We start from the raw sequence: 24,441 nt of genomic DNA on the forward strand, positions 1-24,441 counted from the left end.
CTTAAAGTCTTAACCGAGGTGTAAGCGATAGGGATGTTCTCAGTTGGGTTCCTTCTGTCAAAAAATTGTCTACATGCATTTATTCCACATTGATTTCCAGAACGTGAAATTTCCGACATCTTGGAAAATTGCCCTCTCACATTATTAACTTGATTAAGGTGGACTAATTAGACTAGAGATCGAAAAACACGAGTGGGAATTTGGGTAAGAAGATGACCCACGTGTGGTCCAAACCCCTGGAGTCAAACCGTCAAGGATTTTCTGGTAGGCTGCTCTCATGGTGCCCCTTGACTGAGTGACACTGATAGGTCATTTCAAATTACAAATCAAACCTTCCCCGTTTAACATTATACTATACATTATCACATGTTTCACTTAAAGTCGTACTGGGGCAACGTTTAATTGGCTAGGCAAGAGACGAAGAAAGAAAAATGGTCTTTCAATTCTGTCACCTCACTTGTTGATGCCATAACTTAAGGGTACCATGAAAAACTGCCTTCTGAAATCTACATCGTCATATAAGACAGAGATACTGCCTTAAATCAAACAGATTGGATAAACAATTGAAGTCCGATCGTAGAGATTCATGTGCCAAATAAATAAAAGTTTTTGTCACATATAAATTTAGCTCTCTAAATTGGTTCATGTCGATTATGTTCTCAATATCATTAAAGAATTGAATGAAGAACTACAGATCAGAGTAAAAAATCTACCGTTAATGACCATGTTTCTTGCCAAAAGCTGTTGTCACAGAGTTAAGATTCAGACAAATTGATGGTCGACTGAACCACGAACATATGCAAAACGATTTGATTTCAAGTGTTCCCTATATTTGCAGGTGACTGGTGGTTTTGTGGAGCCCTTTTGTTGGTATGGACGAAGGCAAAATTACGTTAGCATTTTTTGATCATTGACAGACAGGATGCTTGAAGCATGAAACTTATGTAGCTCATCACAAGGATTAATCTCGTCATCAACCACTTTTCTTCCACATTTCCTCCCGATCACTTTTTTTTTTTTTTTGAAAGGTGACCTACCGATCACTTCAAACCAACCGAGGCAGCATTGATTAATACTAATCAGCCTATGAGTGGAATCACTTGATCATGCATGGTCTTTTGGGTACTGAAATTTATGTATGATTGAGGTAATTTGTTAACTTAGTGGTTGATGACAGATGATGCCTTAATTTATATCATAGAGAAGTGACTAATCTCACATTAACATGACCCCAAATGCAAAAAGGTTAAGGCAATATCAACCGTCCTATCAAACTTTTGGGGCACAAGATCATGTAATCTATGTGGCTTTTTGTCGTGTGGGAAATACCTTTTGTTTTTCCTTTCAACCTGGTATAGCTGTTTTGTCACTGATTATAATTCTCTCTCAAGTTTCAATTGCTGATCAGCTTTGAGAACAGAGCTCTCTGCTAGTCTCAGTTTGCTGACAATTTTTACTCTGCCACCGGTACATAGATTTGCAGCTTTAATGGGCAGCGGTGTTGAAGTCCCGATAATTGACACCTAGACTACTTTTCTGCAGAAGAAGTTAGCCAGTAGCTTCCATAATTTGAGGGATTAAGAAATTTGAGGTTGGACTTTGGGGTTTAAAGTTCAAACTAGTCAAAATTTCTGTATATACCCAGAAATTCAGGGAAAGATCTAGTGGTGACACAAGAAGTAAGCAGCTTCATCTTAGACTCTAAAGGACCCATACCACCAGTCCATTTTGATGGCTTAGTGTCCTAGAATTTAGATTGTTAGTTTCATGCTTTGGTTGAATTCAGCCTGCGGCTGAAGACATAAATTGGGTTCATAACATCTTTAATTCTTCACCAATGTTGAATTTAGAAAAAAAAGGAATATTCTACAAGAATTTCGCAGACAATAGTGCATTAATTGAATTGATTTTGACCCGTTGAATCATTTGATTATTCCATGGGATTAGAAATAGTCACATTCGTGCTACATTCTTGGAAGAAAAACGTTTGAAACAAGGAAAGAAAAAATCTCAAGCAAAATGAACCTTAATTGGGACGTTGCAAACCTCTTGATAGATTAGACTTAGAAATTAAAGGAGCTCAAGTATTGTCTGGCAAACATAGCGTGTACCAAAAGGAAATAAGTCTCAGGTGAAAATCATGGAAGGAAAGAAAATTATCCTAATGATAAGTTTCTTATTTTTAACCTTTCCTTCTTACAAGACATACTGTGTGATTTGGCATCTGTGTTATTGGCCCAAAGCTCCAAAAGTTCAATAACCATCTTTATGTAAAAGCAACCGACAGTTAATGGTTTGTGATGTATTTGTCTCCAAACCAGTCCTTTCTCCTTTTTTGGTCGACCTCCTTTTGTTTTCAAAAATTAGGGGCCAAATGGCGTGCCATTTTGTCGACATTATGAACAGACCTTTCCCTTCCATTTTGCTTCTAGTTCTTTTACCCTTTCCTTTGAGTTGTGTATCATTGTTGCTTACCTTTATGATTGGAAATGTAATCCTTCTCATATCCAAAAACAAAAAGGGAAAAAAGTTAATAGTAAAAGCATGAAAAGCTCACTTTCACTTAAGTGTTTGAAAAGTACATTAAACAGTGCTTAATTTAATGTTTACATATCTTAATCAATAGTAAAAAGAAAAAAGATAATATTCACATAGTCATTAGATACTAGCTAGGTTAGTAACTTTTCTTCTTCTTCTTCTTCTCTTTTTACATTTTAAATATTGGTTGATTTACTAATAAGTGGTGATTTCCTTCTATCATTTCATCAAATTCTGTTCTTGTTCATGGACATTTATTGATCAAATATATGAAAAGAGAGAGAGAGAGGATTCCAAGAAATGCAAGAACTAATTACTGATAAGAAGAATTAAGACACTTTCATATTACTAAACTATTAAGACAATGGCATTGATCAAAGGGATATAACAAAACCAATCCCAGTGAAAGGATATAAATAGAAAGAAAGAATAAATAAAGCCTTACTGAGTATGCACTTCTATGCGTACAATAATAATCTAAACCCTAATTATAAAGAATATAAGAAAAAAGTAGTCAAAATTGTAGACAGAAAAGTCTAACCAAGAAAAAAAGAAGAAGAAGAAGAAGGAGAAGAACCCTATGTATCAAGTTATCTGGAAAACCGGGGAGAAATTCCAGAGAGACTAATGGCCTGCGCCAGGGCTTGGAACAGACTGAAGAATCCGATCAATGCCAGCAAGATGCCGGGCAAAGAGCTTCTCGTTGTCGAGCGTGGCGTGACCCTTCTTGCTAGGAGCAGAAGCTGGCACCGTACCCTTAGGAAGGGCACTAAGCACCAAGCTTGCAAATAAAGAAGGGACATTTTTGTTGCTATCCCCTCTGTTTAGTAGCTTCCGACTTTCCATTTGTGGCACAAACGAAGCAGAGATCACCAAGAAGATGAGCACCAGATAACTGAAACGAGCCATGGATTTGTATAAAGTACAATTGCAGTAAAATTAGACACAGAGAAGAAAAAGAAGAGAGAACTGGAATCTGGGTTTTGTAGGTGAAGTTGGAAAACGTTAAGAGAAGTTGTAATGTCGTGTTTTGTTTTGATGGCTTGATGATGGGTTTGGTGCACATATATATAGAGAGAAACAAGCAAGAGAGAGTGAGAAATCATGGAATGAACCAACGTGTGACGGCTGCAGACAGAGAGAGAGAGAGAGCGTGGAGGACAAGTTAGAGGGGGCTGTGGCTGAGTCAACAGTAAAAGAGTTTGAAAATGAAGAGAAATTAACAAGAAACAAGAAAAGAAAAATTTGAAGTTTCTGAGAGTGGAATGGTCATATTAATTGATATGGTGGTATTACTAATAAATCGGGATACTAAAATTGAGTGTAGGAAAGGCCGCGTGGAGGTGGAGGCAAAGAGTTAGGTAAGGGAGTGAGATAAGCCACCGGCCAATTTCATGCACCGTCAACTCTTAATTTTTGGTCCAACAGTAGTTCGGCATCCACATTTGGTATTGTTTTGGCTCAGTTAGGCTTTTGGCAGTTGATGGCAGCGGCTCTGCTACTGTCTCCAATTCTCCACTAGTGAAGCACAAAACATTGTTTGATTTTGATTTCACGACTCAATCTTCATCTTTGAAATTCCACTCAATCATGTTTCTTATCATGAACAAGAAAGATTTGAAGAAGGGGGAATTTCCTATCTTTACTTGTTAGTACAAAAGAAATTAATTATCACATATTTTACTTACACTTTCTTAAAATTGACTAAGACTTTTGCTGTTTGTTACAAGGGAGACTCATAGTTACATTTTTCACCTCAAACGGCTAAAGGACTAACGCAATTCTTGGGAATTGTTAGAGCAACTTCTTTGGCAATATGTATATTGGACTATGACTCATGACTCGTGACTCTTAAATTGAAGCAACTGTGATGTTTCCTCTTCAATATGTGCTTGTGTAGCTTTGACATGGCCTCCAACCGAATAGAGTAACAAATCAATTTTGACTATATATGGGCTTTGTTCAAAGTTCATGAAACTACCTAGGTGGAAATCATTTGAGTAATTGACCATTTTTCCCTCACCGATCAGTTCAATGCTATTGTTCAGTTTACTGAAGGAGATAAGAAAGATAAGGGTTTGAATTTGTAGTATTCTTCGATGTTGTCCAATAAGGAGGAAAAAAACAAGCTATTCTCTAGGTTCTTGACATGACAAAATCTTAGGTTTGGCAAGAGTGTTACTTGTTTAGTTGGAAAGGTCTAACCAAATCATGTTCAATGCTTAAATCTGAAGGTAATTATAAATATAACAACTGGATTTGGTCGATGTTTACTTTGGACAATTTCTTTGAAAAAACCGCATCAGCTTATGTCACAGATAATTCCCACAAGAACTATCTCAGCAACGACAGTGCTTCTCTATTGGCCGCATCTGTTACTTTTATCTAACAAATGTGATGAGCCACCGCCAAATGTAAGCCAATTTTTATAGGTTTAGCCAAGCTATAGGATTGAATAGAAGCTGGTGCTCTGATTGGCAGGCCACACTGCCCAAGTCAAAACCGTGAAGGAAAAGAATAAGATTGAGATCCCCATGGTCGCACGCCATGTTCAGATTGGAAAAGTGCTGATCTTTTTTCGTGACAAAAGCTGTTCAATATTGAAGATAAAACCTTAAACAACATAGTAATTGTCTTTCTAATGGTTTCACTGACACCTGCGTCAGAAGGCCGTGAGGTTCCACTAATTTGTATGTTTCGATTCTTCGGAAGCTTTTATTATGCAATAACTTTATAACCCTTTCTTTTTTTAATTAAAGGTTTGGGTATTTATAAATACTTGTTAAGATTAATTAATTGAGGTTTCAACCTTTGTTTGGTCGACAGGAAACTGATTTCTTGGTCAAGGATTAAGATTTTCTTGATATAAGAAAACAAAATCCAAATTACTGTAAAATCATCTTTCAGCCATGAAGTACCAAAACTTCTAAACCAAGAACTCTCACATTTCAAATTAATAAGGCACGATAGGACAGCATAGTCACTGTTGCAAGTTTGATCCGCGTCAGAAAATGGAATTGTTTTATGCAGACGCAAACAAAGAATCTTGAAAAGAGATCGTTCCACATCATTAACCTCATCCCAGGAGATGCCAATCAGAAAGGCCAAATTGGGTAAAGACCAACTAATGTGGTTTGAAGCTCGCTCTCTCCCACCATCGTTGGTTGTTTCGCACGTAATCGTTCACAAACAGCTGCCGTCAGAGGCCTGTTTGTTTCTTTGATCACCAGTATTAGAAATTTTATGAAGTTGTACTAGTTTGGGATATAGCTGTTCCTGGGACTGGAACATCGGTTAGGTAACTGTCAAATGTCAGACATAAGCTCTCATTTGTCACTTTAATGGTTTCTCAATAATTTTGAGGCATGACACACAAGTTAATATCTTCGGTGCCATTACTACTGCCAATGTCATAGGAGAATAGGTCCAGCCTCTTACATATAAAATTTTAGGCCAAAAAAAAAAAAGTACATCTTCCATAAGCCATCTAGATAGCTTGCATAGAATTTGTCCATACCCTTTTATACCATTTGTTTGGCTTATTTGCAGGCAGAAATACGCCCCTCATGAAAACTAAATTTTATTGGTTTAATTAAGGTACTGGGATTGACTACAATTGGCAGAAAAATTAACTTAAACAGAATATTTAGTTTGGATCTAACCTTAATTAATGGACCAGGGTCAGGGGGGAACTTTCTGCCGCCCCCATCAGATAAAAGAAGTTTATTTTCAGGTAGAATACATGAATGCATGTTACAGTTTGCCAATGAAATCAAATCATGCCGCGGAATGGAAAAAAAATTAATTAGTTTAAGCAAAAGTTAATTTGCCTGCACATCCATCTGCACTAGCCGTGTTCTGTTAGAGTTTTGACTTAGGAATATAATAAGATACATCAGTATCAAATCACACTCACATGGGTATATGTCATAATTATACATACCTACCAACATTATACTATGTGCATAATTAAGCATTTGGCATTATATATATTATGGTTATTGACTTTATTATTCTAATAATTAATTTAATCCAAAACTAATAGTAGTATTTAAACTTGCAAATTGTAATTATTGGTTATATATTCAACACACTTTCATATATGGTTTAATTGTTTTTAATAACCGGAATACATATTTTTGACATTCTAAGCCGGCCATTGTTGATGCCAGGGGTGTTCAAACCCGGTTGTGGTGGGATGATAGTGATATGTGTTCCTTGGGGTTCTTCTTGTTCGTGTTGAAGAGCTATGTTAAGTGAGTTTTTGTTAGTATTGATCCCAAACACAACCGTTTTAAGTTATTATCAAATTCTCATATGTAAATATGTACATAAAGGAATCTTTGTCCCCCATGTGACGTTTTGCTCTACTATCATTTTAAGGTAGTTTTTTGTAATGTTCATTAAGTAATGAAATTAATTCTTATGCTTTTCAAAAAAAAAAAATAATTGATGCTAGGGAAAGAAGGGTAGCAAAGAACAAAGAAGCACTTCCTGTTGTTTCAATTTTTTTGAATGCCCCTTTGAGAATGCAAATTAAGCACCAACGTGGGATCAATCAAGAATTGGTGTAAAAAAATTGTTATCTTTTAAATTGACAAGTGTTCATTAACTTTTTAAATTAATCTCATTAATTAAGACTATCGTATTCTTTCATGATTAAGTAATAACACTTCCTCTTAGATAATTTGGCCCTAAGATCTCTTCAACTCTAGGTTTGTATAGCACATATCATAGTCATAGTTTAGTTCAGACTTGCAAATTGCATGTCGCCGAGGCAAGTAGCCTTATTGGGTAACCATAAACATTAAAACAGTACTATAAAATTGAACACTAGCATTAATTTATTATTTCAGAATATAGCTAACAACAACTATAAAAGAACTCAAAACCGACCTCTCAGTGTCCTAGTTGTTAGCATCTAAGAAGTCAATGAAAATATGCAAGACTTGACTTAGCCTAATTAACTACCAATAATCATACATCCTTAATCCTTAGCAACTAAAACACTTCATTGATTTTTTAATAACGAACAACTCTTTTAGCAAACTACCATAAATTGGCAAATAATTAACTATGTAGACCTCGGATCACTAACCCAATTAAACCAGAAAAGAAAAGTAGAGGTTAATGTGTAGAAGAAAGGAATTTGACTTCTACATTATGATCTATACATCAAGCCATCATTTCATTTTCTTAATTAATAATATATATGAGTTATATGGTATTTGACAACAGATGGGGAAATGAAAGTGCATTGCATGAATTGCAAGTTTTTGAATAATAATTTATTTGACTTTGTTACATTTTTATTTTATTTTTCATTTTTTTTGCTATTATTTTCTATATTATCCAATCGGAACATGTATAGGGTATAGCACCAAATGGCCTATGAAAGATGATTTTGTTTTGTATTGAGAAAGTCAACAACAACCCTCAACAAAGAGTCCTCGAGGGGAGGGCAATTGGCAAAGCATCATTCTAAAATATTTAGTCCTTTCAACCATAGATTATAAACAAGAATTGGATTGAATGATTTTTAATGGCGAAGTGCTTACTGGGTCTACTCTCTTTTTTACTTTCAATGAATGCTCATACCTCTAAGGATCACATTTAGCATGCATTTGTAAATACGACCATTTGGTTTTACTTTCCCATTCTTTCACCGACAAATTGGAATGCGAATATAACAACATTTTCAACTAATTTAGAAATCCTTCACATTTTCACTCATTTAAAACAAAATAAAATTTGCATCAAAATTCAAAAGAAAGACGATAGAAACCGTAACTCATCATGTGAGCCATTTCCCTTACCATATTTGACAAGTACCCTTCCTCTATATAAATACAAAAGAATAAACGGTCGACATTATTGACCTAAATATATATAATATTTACTAATTGCCAACACAATGAGGAAAAACAAAATCGGGAAACAAAGAGAAAACCCTCTAAAAAATCGTGTTAAATTAGCTAAAACTGTCGGCATAAATGTTTTCACAATAAAAAAAAGAAACTGTTTGCTGGGCATAATGTTTACAGAAGGGTCCCTGAAGCATTCACCCACGTCAGCAGCTCGGGTGTCCGCCAGTCGACGAGAACTCACCCGTTGCAGTTAGCCGAAAGTGCTTCCCTTGTCTCACTACACACCCGAAAAGTTCTCAGCGACAAAGTCAGGGACATTACCTTGTGCCCAAAGATATTGCTATTATAAGCATCTTCAATTGACTTTGGAGACCATTTCCATATTTTTTTTATGCTTGATTTTTTGATTAAAAGATTTGCATGAGACAAATAAACGGTCAAAACACTCAAAAGGGCAATTCTAATTGATGAAAAAGTGTAGCTAGCTTAGCAAATTTCATAATTTGGTCATCAAAATTAATAAAGTTGGGATGTTGAATTGTTTGTCATTCATTACTATATACAAAATAAATGACACACGTAATTCATGTATGGGACTTGTTATTTTTTTGTATTTTTCGAGAATTCGTCAAAAGTGGATTTGAAAAAAAAAATGATCACAAGCCTACTAGGCTGTTTATATCAAATTCAATTCAGACTGGCCAATAGAAACATACTTCTTTCCCACCGCCACACCCCCTTTATCTCTTTTAATCCAACTTTATATGGGCATATATCTATCTATAATATGTAGATATGGAATATTAATAAAAATGTGCTTGATGATCCCACAAAGATTTGAATTTAAATAACTTCTTGAATATTAGTACTGACCTAGTTTGAGTTCATTCAGCGTAACTTAGTTCATAATTAAAAGGGTTGCTGGGAATTTGCTTTCCCTGTCGAGTAGTAATGTACTATCATTCTTTGCTTTCATTTTTCTCTTCTCCCAATTTAGGTTTAGCTGTTCATTTGTCACCAAAAATGAAGAGAAAAACATTGTATTTTCCTTTTGGGCCAGGAAAAAATTATGGGTCGGTAAAGAGAGAATCTGAGAATGAGTTTGGTATCAGAAGATTGGGTAGAGTTAGGCTCTAACCCAAAAGTAAAGGGCTTGAACCAATCACTTGCAAGTAAGTAGTTAGGGGATATATTTACATACATGCATAATATGGTGTTGGCCAACCTAAATGGGCTGCCAGCTCATTCTATTGCAGGAATAAATATAATAATGGCTTAATTGCAAAATGCAATCAGCACATATCCAACCACTTTCAATGCCACCCAGGGTGAAGAACAACGCTGCTTGAGCCTGTGCTCGTGAAGTTGCTAGGCGAATCCAAGCCAAGCAACAAGCGTTTGTAGTCCAACGGTTAGGATAATTGCCTTCCAAGCAATAGACCCGGGTTCGACTCCCGGCAAACGCATCTTTTTTCTGTTACGCTCTTGAATTTAATGTCACCCTTTCAGCTCCAAGCAGAGGCTATAGTAGGAAGGTAGAAATTGGCTGGATTTGACGTGCTGATTGCTAACCAGCGTAAGAAGACTCTAACAGCAGGAAAATGTAAGCCAAAAACATTGTAATAAGAGCTACCTAATCTATTTGGCAGCCAGATATAACAAGGTTATGATAATTGTTTTTTGTGATGCCCATGTTGTGGAATTAAGCTTTTACTAAGATTAATTATCAGAGGGTGGTACAGGAAATGCTAGAGGAAACCTTAAATGGCAGCCTGGTTCAGGCATCTTCTCTTCCTCCAACATTTTTACCACTGAACTCATTCAGGGCCGTCTTGTATAATCTTCATTCACACACCATAGTCCCAGCATTGTCATAGCATTGACTTCTTCAAGGTGCTGTTGCAGATCTTCACTTGTGAGGTCAATAATATTCATCAGCCGATTCCCAAGGCACTTCTTCTTTAGAAGATTCAGCAAACTAACATCTGAATCCGGTTGACTGTAATCTAAGATCTTCCTTCCCCTGACAACTTCTAGGAGAACAATTCCAAAGTTGTAAATGTCAGCTTTTACTGTAATTCTTTAGTGTTGCCACTCAGGAGCTAAGTACCCCAACGTACCTCTTATCCGGGTCACTACTTGACTCTGATCTCTATTAATCAGCTTTGACAGCCCAAAATCAGAAACCTTTGCATTGAAATTGTCATCAAGAAGAATGTTTTGCGGCTTAACATCTAAATGAGCAATTCTTTGTCTGCAATCTCCATGAAGATATGCTAAGCCTTTCGGTATGTCTAATACAATCTTCTTTCTTGTTTTCCAATCAAGACAAAAGTTACTGTTTTCATGGAAGATCCATTTGTCCAACGACCCTCTGCTCATATATTCGTAAACTAAAATCCTGAGCCTTTTCTCAACACGGTAACCGATTAGCTTCACCAAGTTACTGTGATGTATGTTTCCTATTGTGTCCACCTTTGCTAGAAACTCTTCAATCCCTTGCCCGGTGTTTTCAAGCCCCTTTACTGCAATTATTGTTCCATCCTTTAACATCCCTTTCTACGCCACTCCGAAACCTCCTCCTCCCAACCTTTTAGCAAACTTAGCAGTTGCGAAAGATAATTCACTGTAAGAGAAACTTATTAGAGTTCCTGAGATGACTGACTTACGATCTTTCTGTTGTATGCAAGCACAGGTCATCTTTTCCCGCAGCAGGAAGCATATTGTAACAAGAACAATCATACTTAGCAAAAAGGCATATATGGCTAAATAGCATTAGCTTCCAAGACTTAAGAGTGAAAGGGTCTGTTTTCCGGATAGGAAGAGGAAGCGACCTTTGTGTATGATGATACATGGTACCCTTCTTCACGTGGATTACCCATCATTGAGAGAAGATCGGAATGCAAATAACAATATCCTTCCGAAGTTGTTTCATAGAAACGAAAAAGGCAGCTTTACAAGATTCATTTTCCTTACAGGCTTGCTTGCATCTTTCCTCATTGATTAATTGAAGAGTAGATGCCTTCAGATCAAAGCTAGTGAAATAGGAAAGATTTCCGAAATAAATCATTTCATATTCAGGAGATGTACCTTGAAATGGTACTTGTGGACGATTGATTTCGCGACGAACATGATTAGGATGTCGATCATTTCTTATTGTAAAGTAGTCCGCGCCACTTGGTGCAACAGGACAAGTGCACTCACTACTTTTGCAAACCCCATACCTGCCACACTTGAGTGGGATCCAACATTTATCTGATTTATGCGGCCAAAAGTGAACCGTTCTCTATCTATCTCGAGGGTTCCACCCATATATCCTAAGACCCCCATCAATATCCAGCCTCAGAAACTGAATAGTTGCTGAACTTGAAACATTGAGTGCTGTTTTATTCATTTTACCCTTTGTTTGGAAATAGAAACCGATTCCTCCCACTATAAACTGAACAAATTTCAGGTGACGAACTTGCTTTGGTGTAGAGAGAGCTACAGCCTCCGCAGCGGGACCAACGGTTAGACACTGGGTTGGTTTGTCACCCATCAGATATGCAACCATGCCAAGAGAATTTAGAGAAAGGTAAAACAAGCCTTGGCTGGCATTGACAGAAGTGATTCTTGAAGTAAGCCGTTGGTTTTCCCTCATTACTTGCCCAAGTAGAAGAGTATCAGTAGGATAGAGGGAAGCCTCCCAAACAGGCCAATTGCTTTCGTTCACCAGCATCATGTCACCTTTTTCATCAATTCTCATACCAACAATAAACATACCAAATGTATGAATTGACCAAATTTCAGTACCATTTTCGTCTATCAAGGGCAAATTTCCACCGTGGGAGAATTTGAGTGTTGCATTTTCTCAAGCTGGACTGTTCCAATTTGCTGACCGAGCTACCTGGGGACCCCTCTTTGAATTAACTTGACCATTGAGCCACGAAAAGAATCGACAAGTCACAGAAACCAGCAAAAGCCCAATTGCAATAAAAGCCTAATCCGAATCCAAAACGGCCCACTGCACAAACAGGGCTTGCTGCTGCTTTGAATAGCATAAAACGAGCCAGTGAGCCATCCTTGAATTTTGTTGCTTGAGGAAGGGAATCATTGTTGTTTGTCCAAGTTGTTCCGTTGCCTGCAGAAAAATGAACAGTTGAATTTGGCAGAAAAGCCGCTGCAGGACATAGGTAAAAACTTGAGATAATCATTAACTGCAGCAAGCTTAAGCAGGCCATAGTTTAGGTTGTAGAAGCAGCAGTAGCTTGTGGCTAGGTATTGCGTACCAATCGACATAAGATTTATGTATGAGCATTCCCTTGTTCCTACATGCACCACCTGGCAACAAATTCTTCCCTCTGCCTTCTGTTCTTTCCTAGTCTAGGAACTAGGAAGGCACTCGACACATAGAAATCATCTTTTACCTGAAGTGTTAGGAAATTTCTATGTTGTCGAAAAGAAGTAATAGTTATCACGTCGAAAAGAAGTAATAGTTAACACTTCAAAATATTGTCTTTCTTTCTTTATTGTTTTTACAATTTTATACTTTACTATCATGCTTTTTTTTTTATTTAAAAAAATGAGAGATTTGAATCTACTAAGAGATCATGTATTAATTATTGAATCAAATGTTTAAATGCACTATTATAACGCTTTAGACAGTAGAAATATGTATACAATGCATTTAATTACTTTAAAACCAATACAAATTTTCACTTAAATTAGAGATGTCCAAAGTAACTTAAAAAAAAAAAAAGAAATGTCAAAAGTAATTTTATTTACTCTTTTCTTATTGGGTTGGAGTAGACAGCGACTAGGCCACTCTAATGGTTTTGGAGCCCATTTCCACTGGCTCAGCTGCAAACCCCACCGAGCCCATTCTAAAGAGCGCCTTTTTCCTTCGAGAGTTCAACTATTGGAGGCGACTGTTAAGAAGCTCGGGTGTGTGGTCTGTATTAACTGCTCTGCTTCAAATATCAAACCATCAACCTTCAATCAACAACGCCAACCTTAAAATCTCCTCTTTGTGAACTTTTACTTGTAAATTTTTCTCTTTTTTTTGACTGTGTCGCCCACCGTTAAGAAAATGGAAAGTTGTGGCTCTACAGCAATATCATCATCATCTTCCTTCTCCTCCATTCTCAGTATTCAGGCAAGTAAACCATCATTATTAAATGCGTTTGTTTGTGTTAGTGTTTTTTTATGAATATATTTCATTTATAAGTATTTGTGGGGTTCTTATTTTATCTTCACTTGGAGGCGTAAGTATCATTTGTTTCAGAAGGTTGTGATTTTTGATACAATATCTATGAACTACCCTCTTTGCCAAATTTAGTTTCTGCCATTATGTTTATAATCATGGTTTACTTTCAATTTCATAACTTGATCAACTGAAACTGCAGGGGCCTTCATCAAACGTTGGTAGAAAATTTTCTAAGAATTGTATGCATCCTCAGCATCTGTCATGTCCACTTCCTAAACCGTTTCTTCAACTTAATGGCAGACCTAAGTGTTTTCTTTACCAACAAAGATCAGCGTATTTATCTTCCAGAACGTACAAAGGGCCTATATCCGCTGAAAAGCAGAGTTGGGACTTGGGGAGATTTTTGAAAACATTATATTTTTTCAATGGACCACCTTCTCTTGCTAAGGTAAGAAAGACTTTCTATTCCAGTTTTAATCATTTGTAATTGTGAAATATGTGTGCATACAATAATGTGAATTTGTTGTTGCCGTGAAGGTTGTTGAATTCATCATTGGGAAATTGTCCGGCCCGTCACCCGAAGAATCAGCAAAGAAAATGGAAACTTCTAGTTTCATTCTGGTAGCTGGAGCTACTGGGGGCGTAGGAAGAAGAGTGGTTGACAACTTAAGGAAGAAAGGGTTGCCAGTTAAAGCTTTGGTATTTGTCCTTAACTTTTGACATATTTATCGTGCATTCTCTAAAATTATGAATTTATATCTTTTAAAGTGCTTGAGGAGTGCCAGTGTTAGTATTCTTTTGAGCTTCTCTTCCTTTGTACCAAAAAATAGAAAAAGGTGCTCGATAGATGTTACCTCCTTCCTCTCATTCTTTTTGCCTCTTTTCCCTTTCAACTTTTGCTTTCATGTGTGCCTACTTTTAGGTGAGGAATGAAGAGAAGGCAAGAAGGATGTTGGCTCCAGAGATTGAATTGGTGAGCTAGATTGCCATATTTAAGACCTCAATGGGATTATGTTTTATATTTTTGATTTTGTAATGTAGTGACACTCATGGCTTAAACAAGGTATTGCATAAAATTAATTGCATTTGATTTCTATATTAATCATAGTTCTTGGACTTATGAATTTAACTTTCAGTACTGTCATAATGTCATGTGACCCAGAATTAGAGTCATGGTCATATCCTTCCTTCTTCACTGTTGATAGAGTTTTGCTGTTAATCCTTCCATTCCATGTTTCCAACTTTGACTTTTCATCCAAATTGCAGATTGTAGGAGACATTACGAAGGAAAGCACTCTGGCCCCTGAGTACTTCAAAGGAGTGAGGAAAGTCATAAATGCTGCTTCTGTAATTATTGGCCCAAAGGAAGGGGACACTCCTGACAGAGCGAAATATAGTCAAGTATGATTTTAAGCATTCTCAAAATGATCAGAATTATTGATTATATTGTAAAATAGTTGGTCTAGTTTCTAAAATTTCTTTTAATATGATCTGCCCTTCAATAGTTTATTTGTTTTGTTTATTCCCTTAGAAGATTGAATATGTGATTGGATTTTATTTTAACTTTTTTTTCCTGGTTGAGGAGCCTGACATCCAATTGTTATGTTTTACAGGGAATCAAGTTTTTTGAACCAGAGGTGGCGTACTAATAGCAATCTTGTGCTTCTTAGATTTTCTTTTGTCCCGAGGAAGTTATACTTGAGAATTTGTTTGCTTTTGTTTTCTCTTCTAGAGTTACAACTATTTTGTCCATAACTTTGAGATTTTGTTCATATGTTGAAACAGATAAAAGGTGCTTCACCTGAAATGGTGGAGTATATCGGAATGAAAAATTTGATTAATGCTGTAAAGGAGAGTGCTGGACTTCGAAGTGGGAAACTGCTCTTTGGGTTTGAAGGTATTCTCTTAACTCTCCTGCAAGTGGAAATTGCAATTAATACCCTTGCTACAGCAAAGCTGCAGGAGAACCTTCTTTTCAATTTGGACAAGCTAAATTGATTATAATTAATTATAAATTATGAAGAAAGGGGTGGGATATTCAGGTCTATGTGCTTTACTTTGTCTTGTAAATTAATGAAACAAAGGAGAAAAACTACTATGAATTTAAAATGTTATTACATGAGGTTTTAAGTTTGCATATCGAACATTGATTTCTGAGTATTTCATTTACTCATTTGTAACATCTGTAGTATATCTCAATTTTTAAAGTTGTGATGTAATGTTGGTATAAAATCTATGATATCCTAGCATCAATTTTCAGACAATCCAACAATGTTTGGGCTTGAGTTGATGATTAGTCTACAACAATACCTGCTGGTCAGCTAAAAAATTTTGTCAATAATGCATGTTGGCTAAATTTAGGTAACTATTCTGTAAACAACATTCTATGAGCTTAACAACATATGGAATTGCTGCAAGCAAAACACCACTAACCCATCCAAATGCCAATCGGCACTTTAGGAAAGATGAGAAATCTTATTTTTCTGGTTGTATGCAAAATAACGTTATTGAGGTTTTTTTTCTCATGTTTCTATTAAGCAGGTCAGAGTTCAAAAGAACTTAGTTGGGGTGCTTTAGATGACGTTGTAATGGGCGGTGTTAGTGAAAGTACATTTCAGATTGATTGGACTGGTGGTGAAAGTGGTAAACCAACTGGACTTTTCAAAGGTTTGTTCTTTTGAGAACCTTTCATCAGATTCTCTCTTTCTCTATACTGCATCCTGCTGGTAATTCAATTAGAACCATGATTTATATGCCTCTATATATGACTCTAATCTCTTTGCTCATGTTTATCTCTTTGTCTTCTCCAATTCTTTTTCTCTCTGTCAGGCATTGTTTCAACTGCAAACAATGGTGGGTTTACTAGTATCAGAACAAGGGTATGTAAACTACAATAGCTTTTCTCAAACTTTAATGATCTTGTGCCATGCATGTTTCACAATTTTGTGGTCTGGGGCACTTGAAAATTGTAAGTGTGCTCACTTTGTTAATAGTCATAAAAGGTTAAGAGGCTTTTTTTTCGGCACACTGGTAAGATGCTGGCATTTGCAATCACCATAGTTTTCAACTCCTGAGATTTGCAGGTTTAAGGAAAATATTGATGTAGGATTGTAACAAACTAGATTAGATTATGACTGTTTATTGAAAATCGAACTCATGTTAGTCATCTGCAAAAATCGCATTTGAAGAACTTCTTTGTTATTTATAATTTATAGACATATTGATTCGACTATCTTTTTTGGGTGCACAAGCATGCTTGTCTTTGGGTGTTCAGGAAGAATTTTGGATGCATAGCTTAATGTTTGATTCCATTTTCTCATGTGAAAAGGAAAAAATAATTGGTTTTTATTTTCAGAACTTTTCCACACCAGAGGATCTTTCAGCATATGATGGTTTGGAGCTGCGGTTAAATGGTGATGGGCGTCGGTATAAACTAATTGTTCGCACTAGCACTGATTGGGATACTGTGGGTTATACAACAAGCTTTGACACCATTGGAGGCCAATGGCAGTCTGTGCGTAACACCATGACCACTCGATAATTCAGCATTATTGAACAAATTATATTCTTCATTCAATTTGTAACTTATTGTTTCTTTACAGATTTGTTTTCCATTCTCTTCGTTGAGGCCTGTATTTCGAGCACGGACTGCATCTGATGCCCCAGCCTTTGATCCAAGCAATGTTGTATCACTGCAGGTCTGTTACTGTGTCTATGTTTTCTGATCTTTCTACTTTTTGTGTTTTTACCATGCTGTTTACAAGCAAAATCATTCCAGCTCATGTTCAGCAAGTTTGAATATGATGGGAAACTGAATCCCACTTTTGTAGAAGGACCTTTTGAGCTTCCAGTGTCAAGCATAAGAGCATACATAAAGGATCCTATCACTCCCAGGTTTTTTTTTTTTTTTTCACTCTTCATTTTATCAGATTCTACGGATAATGAGGTCTAGACTTTCTTCTTCTTTTTGGGGTAGGGAGTGGGGTGTTAAGAGTGAGCTGTCTTATCCAATTTTTTAATTCTTGCATCATGTGTAGGTTTGTCCATGTGAGCTCTGCAGGAGTTACTCGACCAGACAGACCTGGCATTGATCTGAGCAAACAACCTCCTGCTGTTCGCTTGAATAAGGACTTGGGCTTTGTCCTAACATTCAAGTTGAAGGTTTTGTTCAATTCTTCACATGTATTTTTTGTTTATTCATTCATTCATTTTGGGAAAAAGATTAAATCATTTGTTGAAGAGAAAATACCACCTGCTTTTTGCATGCAAAATGGTAGCTGAGTTTCAATTCGCTCTGCTACTTTTCTTTGCACCTGCTATAAATTGTGTTACAACAATTGATATAACTGGAAAATTAACCTGTTTGTATTTCCTAGAACTCTATATTGAAAAAATGAAGTCAAAGTAGCCAGATTAAAATTTTCTTATCTAGATGATATCATTTTGAAATGAAATACTAAGGTGAATTTGAATGTAGTATTGGTTTCAAAGCAAGAAAGTTGCAACAATTAAACAGTAGAAATCCTTGAATGTATGATATTATTATATAGTATCATTTTTGCTATATATGATGCATTTTCTATCAAGCTGGTGTCTAAAATAGATATAGAGTTCACATACTTTGGGCAGCATCGAGCAAGAAGGGGAATACATCAACCGAAGTTTCTCTTCGCCCTTCAATGATTTGGAAATGCCTTCTTTTTCAATTTCTTAATCTTGCTACCTTATACAAATATATTTAATTTGATGAATTATTGCTTTAAGAAATGGTGTTGCTAAGTTAATTGTACTTTTTCGTTCCTCTAGCCATGTGGCGTGCTTAGCTGAAGCATTCTTTCTATATCATCAGTCCTTTACCTATGAAGCATAGAATCTGTGTCTTTTCTTACACTGTTTTTCATTTTTTTCTAGAACAGGGTGAGGATTTGATACGGGAAAGTGGAATTCCTTATACAATTGTAAGGCCTTGTGCATTAACTGAAGAGCCTGCTGGAGCAGATCTCATTTTTGATCAAGGAGACAATATAATGGTATGGCATTGAAAGGAAGCTGAACAATCAGCTATTGACTTGGTTTGTCTAATATTCTGAATCTGTGTGTTAGATATCTAATAAAAGGATATCTTTCTTATAATTATTCTACATAACTGGTTCCCTAAATATGATATTTGGCCACTGAGAGGGCAGCCGTTTGCATTAAATGAAGAGCTTGACAGAGCAGATCTCATTTTTTACCAAGCAGACAATGTAATGTTGCTGGCAGTGAATGGAAGTTAAAAATTCGATTTTTGACTAGGCTTGTCCAATATTGATCTGTGGTTATTTATATTAAATCTCAAAATTAAAATACAACTCTACCTCATAACTTGTTTCCTGAATATGAAGATTTGGTGTGGCTGAAACCCTGATTTCTTGCTAAAACTGTCCCATTATCTGATAATACAGGGAAAGATATCAAGGGAAGAAATTGCTCGCATATGCATCGCTGCCTTGGAAAGCCCATATGCATGTGACAAGACATTTGAGGTTAGTCTATTACTTGCTATTATAGCTAATCATATCATTTTGCTACATATGGTTGTAGCTTTACATAGGGATGAGCCATAATTGGTCATAGCATTCAAAATCTTAATAAATGGGTTTAGACACCTGATTCAGCTCCATGGAGGTTAAGAAGTGGGTTCTCCGTATTGAAACTCTAAGAAGAAGAGTGAAAAAATGGGAAGTCAAACACACATTGAGGGAGGCAAACCAACAAGCTGATATTCTTGCAAAATCTGGTATAGGGAGAGAAATAGAGTTGTCCACGGTTTGGGGAGATGAGCAAAGGGGTTCTGTCACAATTGAAGGAAGTAGTAGTTAAATTACCTGTTGATTCCTACTGCAACGTCTTGTATTTTTTCGAAGGTTATTTTTTGTGTTTGCCCATTTCTGGGAATAGTCCTGGAGATTGAAAGTTCACATTGTATTTCCTGAGTTCTGTTCCCTTTTTGTCTATAAGGGTTGGTTTGTGTGAGGAATGGGTTTGTATAGGAGTTTTTGCTGGCTTATGTACAGGGGTTGATCCTTTTGTGATTTTGTTATGGCATACCTCAATGTTCTTTTGTAAGGGGAATGCCTTGCAAAATCTTTTTTCTAATGTTCTTTCAGACCTTTGATATAATTGAACTTTCAAAAAAAAAAAATGGTTGAGTTGTGGGACTGCTGATATGAAATCAATGATGTGTTGTTGGTCAGTCGATGTTAAAAATATATCAGCAGTCATGAGCTTTAGTATAGTGATAATCCACTAGCATTATAATTTTTGAGCCCTGTACGTCACCCTTTTATTATTAACCTAGAAGCATTGATGGACAGGAAAAGAACAGGAATTAAAGCTTGATGAATCAACACTAAACAATGGATGTTTGATAAAATTAGCTTTAGGTGTTAAATGAGAAGATTCGATGCCATTGTCTACTCTAACCTGGGCTGCAGATATGCCTATTGTTGAATGTTAGGTGCCCCTATTTCTTCATATACTATAACTGTTGTTTCTTTTGCAGGTTAAAAGTGTGGTTCCATTTAGTGAGCCATTCACAGTGGACCCAGAAAACCCTCCCCCAGAGAAGGACTACAACATTTATTTTAAAACGTTGAAGGATGGCTTTACAGGGAAAGAAAGTTTGGAACAAAGTGCTATTGCAGTCTGATGTTGATGGCAATATCGCACGGCAGGTCGCTTTCCAAATTCCTTCAAACCTACTATGAATATGATGGGTGTCTCAGGGAGGGATGGTGATCACTTAATTGCTGAAGCTCATCACATTAGACATCTGTAATAACTTCTCAAACACTACCTCCTAGACCTATACTCTTGGTTTTGCTCTTCCTTTTCCCCCCTTTTTCTGAACTAAACCATGGTAGATGCCGTTAAGCAATGGTGTAGTATGGTTCCCATTGTAAATATTAGCAAGTAATATCTAAAAAAGCCTATGTTGTTGCCTTGGAGTTAATGGGTGGTTGAAGTCTTATATTTGAATGTACATATGTCCGGCTGGGGTGAGTAGGAGCATGGTTGGTATTTCTTATTGTGCCACCTGGTGAATATTGGATTGAAAAATTCTACAAAAAAAAAAAACATAAAAATCAGAAATTAAAGAACGTAATCGATGCAGATAAGGAAAGGGTGGATGTTAAGTTTGTAAGGAACAGAGAATTATGTGGTGTTATGGATGGTTTTCAGAGGTAAAACTAAAAGGAAGAGATGGGGAGAGAAGATAAAGACAATTAAAGGAAGCGGATGGAGAATCTCTGTTGAACACGTACCACCGGCCACAGCGCAAACGCCCAGGCGTCTCTGCATGCTGCCATGCCTATATGACTGCCCATTTCTAGAGAAAATTTATAGCAACTTGTAAGGAATCTCCACTAAAAAGGAAAAACAAATGGAAAGACCCCTTGATCATGACGTGTAGAGTGTGGATTTGAGTTCATCGACAAGGAAATTGAACAGTCAATTTGACGCAAAATGCACAACAATTCCATAGCTAGCATGAATTCTCTTTGTATCTTTTCGCCCCAATAAGAATGCCTGGAATGACCCTTTTTCACTGTACTTTTTTACTGAGATCAAATGGCTGTAGCTAATGAGTTCTTTCAAGATAACATTGCAGGCGATCAAGAACTCATAAAACATTCTTTTAAACTGATCGTCAATGAATGGGAAAATGCCTGTGTTTGAAATTATTACTCGGGAAGAACTTGAATAACAAAAGTGTATTAGGTTAGTACCTTTGTTTTGTGCAAAATTTTAGTTACTTTTACAGCTTCATGAGTTCATGTAAGTAAAGGAACTGGTTTGCGTAAATATGTTTGCAAGTTGCAACATAATTCCATGTAAAGGTTAACAAAAACTACGATAAACAGACAAAAAAGGGACATATTCATTCATTTGTGCACGTCATAAGGGCCCCACTGTCTCCCCAAGGCCATAAATGTAGTTGACAGGTACTTCCATAGCTACATAGGACTTGATGAAGTTCACTGTTTGAGGAGAACAGTAAAAGTACTATGAAAGCTCTTCTTCTATTTTCCTTTTACTCGATCCCTTCCGTTTACACCTCACTTTGATATCCCAAAATAAGGATTGAAGAACAAGAGGGCAGAACTTGTTTCTGAGAAAAACTGTCCTGTACAACGCAGAACCAGGGCAGGACAGGACCAGCTTGACTTTGGAGGGCTCTCTGATTCAATGTCTTGTCAGATTAGGTTGCTGAAAGAAAAACAAATTTCTTTGGCTGTCTGCATGGTGAGAGGCTGAGAGCAGCTCAAGTCAGGCTGGCCTTTTAAATTTATTCTCCTTGTAATTTGCATGCATACGTTACAGCTCCAGGACCCCACAAAAGTATTGTCCGCAATGCATGAGTTGTGATTTTGGGGATTTGGTTACCAATCCAAAACTGATGACCACATGATTAGCATGTGATTTCCATGTGATATTCCAATCTAGCATCTTCCCATCGCAAATCTTGTCTTCACTTTTCGCACAATTATCCTAAGTATACAGTAACAGGATTAATCAGAATGACTGATGATAATGCTTTATTTGAAGTGTACAATGTAAAGATTCAGCTTTAGTTTTAAATTTCAAACTTTTCTTCCCCCCACTAGTACTGAAACTGAGTTGCTGAAATCGCCATTGATGCTGAGTTGCTCGTTGTTGTTTGAGTCAAAAAGTTCCTTTACTTTACATGCTAAACAGTTTTAAGGAATGTAACATTAACGAGAAAGTGCAGGATGATTCTCAACATTTCATTGTTTATTTGAAACTCCAAATTTCTGTACTTTCCTGAATCCAATTGAGTTATAAAAAGTATGTTACTAATATTTTAGTGATCGAGCATGGGATTTGCATGAAGAAATCATAACAAATTAGATAACAAAATACTTTATGCCTAACTCTGCTTTGAACCAAAACTGACAGCCTGTATACTATAATGCACAGTAATGGATTATAATAAAGCAATATTTAATTTAATTACATCAAATTCTAATTAATCTAATGCAACAGTAGTACTTTTGAGCTTGAGACCCTACCCCAACAAAAATTAGGTGATTTTGGATATTGAATCAATAATTGCATCTACCGAGAAAGTTGAATGAATAATTAGAAACTCTTTTGAGCCTACGCCAACAAATATTAACTGATTTTGGATGTTGGGTCAATGAAATTAGAAACTCTTGGTCCGATTGCAATGTGGTTCAACCTTAGTGGCCTGCAAGCTTGGAAGATATGCATCTTCTGAGAAAGCTAGACTTTGCTTTCCAAGAAAATTACCAGAAGAGAAGGGGGATTGCAGATGAACTTATCAAACAAATGTATATTATTTACCATATATTTCTCCGAGTATATTAACAACATATACATCAAGGAAGGAGAGGAAAGTACTGTTGGTTTCTCTTGTTTCTTTCTTTTCTCTGTTTCTGCTTTTGTTGTTAAACTGCACTGGTGACAGTACCCATTATTGAAAGAAGGTCTACCGTAAATCCTTCAAGAGCAGCAAAATGCCTGCAAAAAGAGTTCAAAAGATTCATCAACAATCCTCAAGGGGACAACAATTTCAAGCTCAACTTAGTTGAATTCTGCTTGTTGACATGAAATAGAAATGAATTCGATTATAAACGACCGGGAAAGTATAGAGCCGTACGCTGAAACAAATATTGTATCTTCTACTACGACGTCTGTCCATTACACTTTTGAGCCTCTCAAGCATTTCTTGTTCAGTGAATATTCTACCAGGTGAGCTTAAAAAGGCACTTCTTCGAACCGGGGGAGACCAAAGTCCACTCTTCTCATAATCAAAGTTGTATTGAGATACATCAAAAAACTTCTCGAGTAGTCGGTCGGATACAGATTTAGAAACCAGTTGAACCTTAACAGGAGATCGCTCAGGCAAAGAAGGTGAAGATAAAAAGACTTCGGAGCTTGACATTGAGAAAACAAAACGCAGAACAAAATAACCTCAAAAGAGAACAACAAGAAAATGGTAATTATAACAAGCTTGGAATTGGTGAGAGTACTGAGAAGGAGACAACATTTTTAAGAGGGCTAGAGTTGGGAAGAAAGTGGGAACTTTGATAAGGACATGTATGGCTGTATGCAATCATGGAGAGGTCGTGGGTGGCATAACTAAAGGTTTTTATCTCTGGGGTTTGAATTGCAGGTGCTAAGTTTGGAGGAACCTGCTCTAGTATTGGCTAAGCAATCATTTGAGCCATGGAAAGCTTCTTTATATATGTGCAACTTTTGTTTGGTATGGCTGAAGGAAATATTCCTTTCGTGGACCCTCCAATCTTGTTCATTGGAAATCCATGGTTGGTAAGCAAGATCCTTCCGAAAATGTGCTTTTAATCAAGCTGGTCCATTTGGTTCAATTCGGGTACTTCATTATTGAACATGAAAGATGGGATTGACCACCGACTCTAGTATCACCCGCTACATGGATCCATGTTGCCATATGATTTGGGATTGATCATCACCCTGGAAATTGAGAACCAATATGTCACAATTTTGACTTGGTTGCAAAATAATTACTAACAATAATCATTAAGTTTAGGCACATGGGACCGCAGTTTTGAGGTGATCATCATGCAGGGACGGTATAGGAAGGTTCTATTGCTGCAAAGCAAATGACGAAAAAACATAAAAGTCTTCTATGCTGTTAGAATGCAAGGCTCCGGTGTTACAGGCAGCTGCCAGTTGTGATTGCAGTCTATTTTTCCTTTTTTTTTTTTCACCTTCTGAAATTGTATCAAGCTCACTTTGTACCAGAAACAGTATTTTGGTGTAGGGCTACCGTGGAAAGCAGGA

The 24,441-nt window shown here is 36.6% G+C and overlaps 3 protein-coding genes, 1 non-coding gene and 1 pseudogene across 9 annotated transcripts; 2 read left to right on the forward strand and 3 right to left on the reverse strand.

The window, feature by feature from the left end:
- Positions 1–2,855: 2,855 nt before the first annotated feature.
- LOC148762259 (B-cell lymphoma 6 protein) lies at positions 2,856–3,680 on the reverse strand. The gene has a single exon (XM_088807113.1). The coding sequence runs from the start codon at positions 3,445–3,447 to the stop codon at positions 3,163–3,165; it is 285 nt and encodes a 94-aa protein (XP_088663239.1). The 5' UTR covers positions 3,448–3,680; the 3' UTR covers positions 2,856–3,162.
- A 6,119-nt stretch (positions 3,681–9,799) lies between these two features.
- On the forward strand, positions 9,800–9,871 carry TRNAG-UCC (transfer RNA glycine (anticodon UCC)). The gene has a single exon. It is a non-coding gene; the product is annotated as a tRNA-Gly (tRNA).
- A 7-nt stretch (positions 9,872–9,878) lies between these two features.
- On the reverse strand, positions 9,879–11,355 carry LOC18596642 (G-type lectin S-receptor-like serine/threonine-protein kinase SD2-5 pseudogene; annotated as a pseudogene).
- A 1,954-nt stretch (positions 11,356–13,309) lies between these two features.
- LOC18596644 (NAD(P)-binding Rossmann-fold superfamily protein) lies at positions 13,310–20,584 on the forward strand. Of its 4 annotated transcripts, none has more exons than XM_007025256.3 (16): positions 13,313–13,539; positions 13,790–14,038; positions 14,128–14,289; positions 14,513–14,563; positions 14,857–14,991; positions 15,204–15,227; positions 15,376–15,487; positions 16,129–16,257; positions 16,420–16,469; positions 16,946–17,104; positions 17,193–17,288; positions 17,369–17,484; positions 17,628–17,751; positions 18,507–18,620; positions 19,035–19,115; positions 20,135–20,584. In XM_007025256.3, exons 1-16 carry the CDS (start codon positions 13,474–13,476, stop codon positions 20,279–20,281), a joined length of 1,815 nt encoding a protein of 604 aa, XP_007025318.3. In that variant the 5' UTR covers positions 13,313–13,473; the 3' UTR covers positions 20,282–20,584. The 4 variants fall into 4 exon arrangements, with proteins under 4 accessions (XP_088663404.1, XP_007025318.3, XP_007025316.3 ...); XM_007025254.3 differs by having other exon boundaries at positions 13,314–13,539; positions 16,132–16,257; XM_088807280.1 differs by having other exon boundaries at positions 13,329–13,539; positions 13,891–14,038.
- A 1,186-nt stretch (positions 20,585–21,770) lies between these two features.
- LOC18596645 (uncharacterized) lies at positions 21,771–23,818 on the reverse strand. Of its 3 annotated transcripts, none has more exons than XR_016027048.1 (3): positions 23,279–23,818; positions 23,020–23,139; positions 21,771–22,125 (listed from the first exon to the last, which is right to left on the reverse strand). XR_016027048.1 is itself a non-coding variant. In XM_018122713.2 (2 exons), exons 1-2 carry the CDS (start codon positions 23,561–23,563, stop codon positions 23,122–23,124), a joined length of 303 nt encoding a protein of 100 aa, XP_017978202.1. In that variant the 5' UTR covers positions 23,564–23,818; the 3' UTR covers positions 22,932–23,121. The 3 variants fall into 3 exon arrangements, 1 of the variants encoding a protein (XP_017978202.1); XR_016027047.1 differs by having other exon boundaries at positions 22,963–23,139; XM_018122713.2 differs by lacking the exon at positions 21,771–22,125 and having other exon boundaries at positions 22,932–23,139.
- Positions 23,819–24,441: the final 623 nt, after the last annotated feature.

The sequence above is a fragment of the Theobroma cacao genome, chromosome 6 (genome assembly GCF_053813885.1).
Source record: "Theobroma cacao isolate CCN51 chromosome 6, ASM5381388v1, whole genome shotgun sequence".
Classification (NCBI taxonomy): domain Eukaryota; kingdom Viridiplantae; phylum Streptophyta; class Magnoliopsida; order Malvales; family Malvaceae; genus Theobroma; species Theobroma cacao.

Bases quoted from the DNA above. Each gene is read 5' to 3' on its own strand.
- LOC148762259 (XM_088807113.1), bottom strand. From the start codon at position 3,447: ATGGCTCGTTTCAGTTATCTGGTGCTCATCTTCTTGGTGATCTCTGCT.
- LOC18596644 (XM_007025256.3), top strand. From the start codon at position 13,474: ATGGAAAGTTGTGGCTCTACAGCAATATCATCATCATCTTCCTTCTCC. The intron at 16,470-16,945 runs GTATGTAAACTA...TTTTATTTTCAG, and splicing joins TTACTAGTATCAGAACAAGG to AACTTTTCCACACCAGAGGA. The intron at 17,105-17,192 runs GTGCGTAACACC...GTTTCTTTACAG, and splicing joins TTGGAGGCCAATGGCAGTCT to ATTTGTTTTCCATTCTCTTC.
- LOC18596645 (XM_018122713.2), bottom strand. From the start codon at position 23,563: ATGTCAAGCTCCGAAGTCTTTTTATCTTCACCTTCTTTGCCTGAGCGA.